General features: G+C 46.9%; 1 protein-coding gene across 1 annotated transcript; it reads right to left on the reverse strand.

Annotated features, from left to right (window-relative positions):
• Window positions 1-6,642: 6,642 nt before the first annotated feature.
• Window positions 6,643-8,613, reverse strand: LOC119733714. Its single transcript, XM_038207098.1, has one exon. It carries the CDS (start codon window positions 8,611-8,613, stop codon window positions 6,643-6,645), a length of 1,971 nt encoding a protein of 656 aa, XP_038063026.1.
• Between the last annotated feature and the right edge of the window lie 59 nt (window positions 8,614-8,672).

An 8,672-nucleotide genomic window follows, 5' to 3' on the forward strand; every position in this document is an offset into this window, starting at 1 on the left:
TGAACCCTACAAATGGTACACTTTTCTTCCTCATAATCGTGTGCGTTGTTTGCACGAAAAGTTCTCAAAAACGCAGCGGTCCAGCAATTTGCCCCTCCCGAACAGGCACATTTTCAACAATATCGTATGTTTTCATTGTTTACGTCATGTTTGAGCAAAAGCGCGCGTGCTTAATATGACACAACAATGGAAAAAGGACGGGCACATCATGGGATTCTTTTCAATTGTTTGCGTCACGTTCGAGCTAAAGCGCGTGCTCAATATGACGCAAACAGTGCAAAAGGGACGGGCACATTGTAGGGCGATAGCACTGCACACCATGTCTTCGTACGTACATATACGTGAGTGGCATGCACGGGCACATGCATTTTGTAGTCAACTGAGCAACCATCACTGCACTGTATGTAGGCGGTCGACTGAGCAACTCTAATACAATATGGTATCGCCCTACAACTACGCCCTATAGTTGTAGGGCGATGCGTTTAACTTGCGAGCGTGCGTTCACACCATTGAATAATGTGCATTGTTTGCACGAGCTGCAGTTCTCAACTGCCCCTTCCGAACACGCACATTTTCGACTGGCCCTGCACTAGTCTATACTACAATTCCAGGAATCTCTGTCCCTCTGTCTGTCTTTCTGTCTGTCTGTCTGCCGATTATCTCCAGAACCGGGCACCGTATGGAGTTGAAAATTCGGCGGGTGTATTGCTCGGGACAACAGAATGTGCAGTGTCAAGTTTGAAGTGGTTTGGACCAACGGTTTTCGAAAAAGCTGCAAAAAAGCAGTATTTTCTGAGGCAAACGCGCCGGAATATAGCCTAGAACACAACGCACTGCCGTTCTTTTCAATTGTTTACGTCATGTTTGAGCAAGAGCGCGCCTGCTCAATATGACGCAACAATGCAAAAAAGACGGGAACATTGTAGGGCGATAGCACTGCACACCATGTCTTCGTACGTGAGTGGCATGCACGGGCACGGGCACATGCATTTTGTAGGCAACTGAGCAACCATCTGCACTGCACTGTATGTAGGCGGTCGACTGAGCAACTCTAATACAATATGGTACCGCCCTACAACTACGCCCTACAGTTGTAGGGCGATACCATATTGTCCAGTAAGGGTAAATATCAGTGCCGGGGGTTGACGACATTTTGTGCGCTTAACTTGCGAGTGTGCGTTCACACCATTGAATAATGTGCGTTATTTCGTCACCGTTTTCACGAACAGCCACATACTATATATATTATGTTGATTTTGAAGTAAAGTGTTTTCGAGATAATCACAAAAGAAGTTTCTCATATTTTAAAACTGCAAGAAATACTACTTTGCAACAACTTTGTGCAGCAAGAAAACCATCACACGATTCTACGTGAGCTGAAGTTTTACATAAACCCGGTAATAAGACTTAATAAAGCAGTTAATGAGTGGAAATTAATTAGTAAAGATATGTGGCTCTTTGTGAAAACGCAAATTCACGTTTCCCACATATTGGCCCTTTCTGTTCAACGTGTATTTCCATAGGCGCGCGGGAGTACGCGCGCGCGCCTGAAAATGTAACAAAGATATCGTCGCAGAGCTGACATACCGGCGAATCGACCATTTTGGCGATTTCGAGATTTTGTTATTTTTAGGGTTTATGAAGGTTGCTCTTTCAAGTATTTATGCCAACATTCTGAATTTTAGTCTGGATTTTGAGATTCAGAGCCCCCCCCCCCCCTTGTGGCGAATCACTCACAAAAACAAATCCATAATTTGACATAGTGACGAATACGGAATTTCGCTGGTAACCAGCTTATGTAAGGTGTGCGCTCAAAGTACCATCGAATGTTATTCGCCAGTTTGTCGAATTGGCGCGCACGTGCGCGCGCGATCCGACAAACTGACGAATAGCTACAAGCAATTCGCTGGTAACCAGCTGATGTAAGGTGTGCGTTCAAAGTACCAACAAAGGTTATTCGTCAGTTTGTCGGATTGCGCGCGCGTGCACGCGCGATCCGAGAAACCGGCGAATAGCATACAAACAGTGTGAAGAACAACCGGCTATTGGAGATTAATGTAATTTGACAAACTGACGAATACGTTTACGATCAAATAAAATCATATCGTACAACTTCTCTGATTAAATAAGTGACCTGATAGATACTAAGTTTCCTATTTTACTCCGAATACACACTAAAAGGGTTTTTATCGAAACATTAAGGGTAAAATACGGCGCCCAGAAAAACGTCCAACTTCAAACGCGAATTACTCGAAACAATGTTTTCGCTTATTCGTCGGTTTGTCAGCTCTGCGACGATATGTGGCTCTTCGTGAAAACGCAAATCTCATTTGACCTACTTTTACGTATTTCCGTGCAATGGGCTTTGTACGCGTTCAAAGGGCCAAAATGTATGTGGCTCTTCGTGAAAACGCAAAATGCAGTTATCGAGATTTCTGACCCTTGCAACATTAATGTAACTTAGAAATTAATGATGTTTTGCTTACAGAAACATGTCAAAATGGTTAAGTACATTGTTTTAATGCGAAATATCGAAAAAAATCAAAATCGAAAAAAATTGTAATTTTGGAGATATGTGGCTCTTCGTGAAAACGGTGACGATTTGCACGAGCTGCAGTTCTCAACTGCCCCTTCCGAACACGCACATTTTCGACTGGCCCTGCACTAGTCTTCTATACTACAATTCAAGAAATCTCTGTCTGTCTGTCTGTCTGACTGTCTGTCCGTCGATTATCTCCAGAACCGGGCACCGTATGAAGTTGAAAATCGGCGGGTGTATTGCTCGGGACACCAGAATGTGCAGTGCCGAGTTTGTAGTGGTTTGGACCAGCGGTTCTCGAAAAAGCTGCAAAAAAGCAGTATTTTCGGAGGCAAACGTGGCAGCTTAGAACATAACACCACGCGCTGCCGTTCTTTTCAATTGTTTACGTCAAGTTTAAGCTAAAGCGCACGTGCTCAATATGACGCAAACAATGCAAAAAGGACGGGCACGCGCACGTGCATTGTAGGGCGATACGTTGTCCAGTATGGGTGAATAGCACTGCATACCATGTTTTGGTATGTACACAGGCACATTATTTTGCAGTCGACTGAGCAACCATTGTAGGTGGTCGAAGTTCAACTTGGCATAAACTTCGACGTAAGTGTGCGTTCAACCTGTGATAACAACACCATTAAATCGCGTGCATTGTTTGCACGAGCAGTTCTCCAAAACTCTGCAAGTATGCAACCTATACCAGCGGCAAAGCAATTTGCGTTTCCCGAACATGCACATTTTAGACGGGCACTGCACTAGTCTTAATATTATTCCAGGAATCTCTGTCTGTCTGTCTGTCTGTCTGTCTGTCTGTCTGTCTGTCCGTCGATTATCTCCAGAACCGAGCACCGTATGAAGTTGAAAATCGGCGGGTGTATTGCTCGGGACAACAGAATGTGCAGTGCCGAGTTTGAAGTGGTTTGGACGAGCGGATCTCGAAAAAGCTGCAAACAAACAGTATTTTCTGAGGCAAACGTGGCAGTTTAGAACATAACACCACGCACTGGCGTTCTTTCAAATTGTTTACGACATGTTTAAGCTAAAGCGTGCGTGTTTAATATGATGCAAACAATGCAAAAAAGGACGGGCACGCGCATGTGCATTGTAGGGCAATACATTGTCCAGTATGGGTGAATAGCACTGCATACCATGTTTTCGTATGTACACGGGCACATTATTTTTGCAGTCGACTGAGCGACCATTGTAGGTGGTCGAACTTCAAACTTGGCACAAACTTTGACGTAAGTGTGCGTTGTTTGCACGAGCATTTCACAAAAACTCTGCAAGTATGCAACCTATACCAGCGGCAAAGCAATTTGCGTTTTCCCGAACATGCACATTTTAAACGGGCACTGCACTAGTCTATACTATAATTCAAGGAATCTCTGTCTGTCTGTCTGTCTGTCCGTCTGTCTGTCTGTCTGTCTGTCCGCCGATTATCTCCAGAACCGGGCACCGTATGAATTTGAAAATCGGCGGGTGCGTTGCTCGGGACAGCAGCATGTGCAGTGCCGAATTTGAAGTGATTTGGACGGGAGGTTCTCGAAAAAGCTGCAAAAAAAGCAGTATTTTCTGAAGCCTCGCGTGGCAGTATAGCTCAGAACATAACACCACGCACTGTCGTTCTTTTCAATTGTTTACGTCATGGTAAGCTAAAGCGCGCGTGCTCAATATGACGCCAACAATGCAAAAAAGACTCGGGCACCGTGACGCGCCATAACTTTATTGCACACGCACGGGCATTGTAGGGCGATACTATTGTCCAGTATGGGTGAATGTATAGCATTGCGTACCATGTTACCGTTTGTACACCTACGTGGTAGCTGCACGGGCACATTATTTTTGCAGTCGACTGAGCGACCTTACTGCAGGACGGTACCATTGTCCAGTAGGGGAAAGTAATATCTGCGCTATTTTGGCAGCCTTTTTTTGAGAAACACTCGCCCAAACAATTTCAAACTTGGCACAAACTTTGACGTGAGTGTGCGTTCAACCTGTGAAAACAAAACCAATGAATTGCGTGCGTTGTTTGCACGAGCAGTTCTCAAAAACTGCAAGCATGCAACCAATACCTGCGGCAGGCAATTTGCGCTTCCAAAACAAGCACGTTTTAGACAGCAAAAAAGCGGTATTTTCGGAGGCAAACATGGCAGCTTAAAACATAGCAACACGCACTGCCGTTCTTTTTAAATGTTTACGTCATGTTTAAGCTAAAGCGCGCGTGCTTAATATGACGCAACAATGCAAAAAGGACAGGCACGCGCACGTGCATTAGGGCGATACCATCAACATTAACAATCAACCTTAAGGCAATCAACCTTCACCAGTACCAGCGGTCAAGCAAGTTGCCCCTCCCGAACAGGCACATTTTCAACTTGCCCCTCCCGAACAGGCAAATTTTCAACTGGCCCTGCACTAGTCCTTACTACAATTCAAGGAATCTCTGTCTGTCTGTCTGTCCGCCGATTATCTCCAGAACCGAGCACCGTGTGAAGTTGAAAATCGGCGGGTGTATTGCTCGGGACACCAGAATGTGCAGTGCCGAGTTTGAAGTTGTTTGGACGAGCAGTTCTCGAAAAAGCTGCAAAAAAGCAGTATTTTCGGAGGCAAACGTGGCAGCTTAGAACATAACACCACGCACTGTCGTTCTTTTCAATTGTTTACGTCATGCGCGCGTGCTCAATATGATGTAAACAATGCAAAAAGGACGGGCACGCACACGTGCATTGTAGGGCGATACATTGTCCAGTATGGGTGAATAGCACTGCATACCATGTTTTCATATGTACACGGGCACATTATTTTTGCAGTCGACTGAGCAACCATTGTAGTGGTCGAACTTCAAACTTGGCACAAACTTTGACGTAAGTGTGCGTTCAACCTGTGAAAACAACACAATTGAACCGCGTGCGTTGTTTGCACGAGCAGTTCTCAAAAACTCTGCAAGTATGCAAGCTATACCAGCGGCAAAGCAATTTGTGTTTCCCGAACATGCTAATTTTAGACGGGCTCTGCACAACAGAATGTGCAGTGTCAAGTATGAAGTTGGAGGCAGCTTTTTCTGAGCCTCAACGTGGCAGATTATAGCTTAGAACACGCGCAGTCCTTTTCAATTGTTTACGTCATGTTTGAGCAAAAGCGCGCGTGCTTAACATGACGCAACAACGGAAAAAGGACGGGCATATTGTAGGGCGCGCGCGTGCTTAATATGACCAACAATGGAAAAAAGGACGGGCACATTGTAGGGCGATTGCACTGCACACCGTGTCTTCGTACGTGAGTGGCATGCACGGGCACACTATATGCATTTTGTAGTCAACTGAGCAACTATCACTGCACTGTATGTAGGCGGTCGACTGAGCAACTCTTGTAAAGGAAAAATAAGGACACAAGGGGAGTCCTTAGATTGTGTGTTCTGTGAGCACTGGCTGGGCAGGCGGGATTAATCCTGTTTTATTTCAAATTCAAATGTCCCATCATCCTCAGTGGAAGACAAGTGGGGAAAATTAGGCCGGTGGAGAGACTGATCATGGTGGAGATCGTTCTGGAAAATACAATAAGGGTAATCATAAATTGAGGGCAAACTATTCAACATCAAAATCGTCATGGTAATAAACTGGAAGAATAGGAGCCTATTTCCGACACCTCGTGTGGCGTGGCCTATTTTCGCCCATCCCAAACAATTGAAATTTTACATATGTGGATTCAAACAGTGCAATCAATAACTAGGGATCAATAACTGGGAAAATCACAGGCTTTACAGTTAACAATAAACATGAAACTGGGTTTAAATCTGGAAATAATCTTGCTCACCATCCGTAACCAGCCCAATGCCCTCCGATTCCCGCGGTTGCTAAGTCGGTTTGCTGCATTAGTCCGCATGGTGGCGCTATTGAAATATTAAAGTCGCAACATAGCCGCCCCTAAACTGTGCGCAATAGTTTACATATCGCTGGCTTTAGCATGGGTGCACAGATGGTGGAAGTTAACAGGTAAAGTTAAGAATCAGTAACTGGTTAGTAAGAAATAGTAACAAGTAACAACAGGCTTGACCAAGAGGCCGCCCCATGAATGGTCACAGGGAGTGTACTCTGCGGTAACAAGGACTAGGTTTCATCAGGTTCAGGCACAGTGGCAGCTTCAGGATTGCCGCCAAGGGCTGTTTCAGAAGGAAGCCGGATCAGGCGTGCCACTGGCCGGGTGTAGATGCGATCTCCGACCTGCACCCTTACGGTGCGAACCCGATTATCAGTACCAGGTAGTACCTCAGTGACCTTAGCCAGAGGCCAAGAGGCACGTCGTTGCTGCGGATCAGCCATCAGAACTACATCACCGACGGACAGGTTGTCGGTCTCACTGCGCCACTTCTGGCGGGCTTGCATGGCCGACAGATAGGACTGAACAAACTCCTTCCAAAATTTCTGAATCAGGGCTTGGCACTGGCGCCAGCGTCGCCGACTAAGCACGTCGCGCTCCGGGTAGACAACCTGTGGCGGGGCATGGTCCCGCCGCCCCATGAGAAGCATGAAAGGCGTGATGGGATCTGGATCAGCAATGTCTGATGACACATAAGTCAATGGTTTAGAATTCAGCAAGGCTTCTACCTCAACCAGGCAAGTATAGAGAACGGGAGCGCTAACTGACCGATCACCCAGGGTGGCGTACAAGGCAGTTTTCACTGACCGAATCTCTCTCTCCCAGGTCCCACCGAAGTGTGGTGCAGAGGGAGGATTGAACCTGAAATTGACTTTGTATTTGGCAAGTCTCTCCTGAAGGTCAGGTGCCATATCGCTGAATGCCTTCCTCAGTTCAGACAGACCTCCCTTGAAGTTAGTCCCATTGTCGCACAACAATTCATGAGGTGCGCCACGTCGTGAACGGAACCGATTGAACGCCAAAAGAAAGGCGTCGGCATCAAGAGACTCAAGCAAATCTAAGTAGACGGCTCTTGTGGTCATGCACTTCCATATTATACCCCATCTCCGTTCACTTCGTCTCCCCATGGTAACGGTGTAGGGGCCAAAGCAGTCTACCCCCGTGGAGTAGAATGCTGGCTTGCCAATTCGCAGACGAGCATGTGGCATATCCGCCATCTTCGGCACTGAAGGTTGACCACGCTGTCTTAGGCATCCGGTGCATCTGCCTTGTAGACCTCTGATGGACTGGCGTCCTCGCAACAACCAGAAGCGTCGACGCACATCTGCAAGCACAGTACCAGTTCCAGGATGCCCAAGACGTTCGTCAGCATTTTTGATCAGCAGTTGTACTATCGGGTGCTTGCAGTCAAGGACGACAGGGTGTTTCACATCAATGTCCAACTCCGCTCGACGGAGTCTCCCTCTAACCCGGATCAACTGGGTATCCTTGTCGATTTCAGGAGCAAGTTTTGCCAGGCGACTATTTCTTGGAACAGGCTTGCAAGCTGTAAGAGCTGCAAGATCATCTGGAAAGCTTTCAGCTTGTACCTTTCCGTAGAGGGCTTGTTCAGTCTCCATCCGTTGGTCAGCGCTGAGGAAATCTGGCTTAGTTTCATCCTCAGCCTCGCACAGAATGCGTCCATATGCCTCAACCAGGTTATCCCAGGAAGCAAACTGAGACGCTTCAATCTCTGGAACCTCTCCTCGATTGCCGAGGGTAAAAGCAGTAAAAAGACTGCCCTTCAGCTCAACTTCGCCATCATCCTGCTGCATGTGCGATGGCAAGCTTGGCCAATCCTCTTCAGGACCAGAGAGGAAGGGTGGAGCAGACCACCGACTCTCGGTGGTCAACTCGCTGAGCATCAATCCACGGGTCAGGTCATCTGCAGGGTTCTTGGCGGTGACTACATACCGCCAGATAGTGTGGTCTGTGAGTCTTTGAATCTCAGCGATGCGGGCACCGACAAAACGGTTGTACCGACAAGATTCTGAGGTAATCCAGCTCAAAACTGTCGTGCTGTCACTCCAACAAGTGACGGAAAGGCTCAACCTCAACTCATCCTCGAGAAGCTCGGTCAGTACAGCACCAGAAAGAGCAGCCTGAAGTTCCAATCGGGGAATAGTTTGCACACGCTTTGGTGCCAAACGGGAACGTGCCATGACAAACCTGACACACACCTCTCCTGACTTAGCAATGGCTCGAAGATAAGCAACGGACC

This window comes from Patiria miniata, unplaced genomic scaffold (genome assembly GCF_015706575.1).
Source record: "Patiria miniata isolate m_02_andy unplaced genomic scaffold, ASM1570657v1 HiC_scaffold_26, whole genome shotgun sequence".
Taxonomy (NCBI): Eukaryota; Metazoa; Echinodermata; class Asteroidea; order Valvatida; family Asterinidae; genus Patiria; species Patiria miniata.

Excerpts from the sequence above, each read along its gene's own strand:
- LOC119733714 (XM_038207098.1), bottom strand. The coding sequence starts at position 8,613 with ATGGCACGTTCCCGTTTGGCACCAAAGCGTGTGCAAACTATTCCCCGA.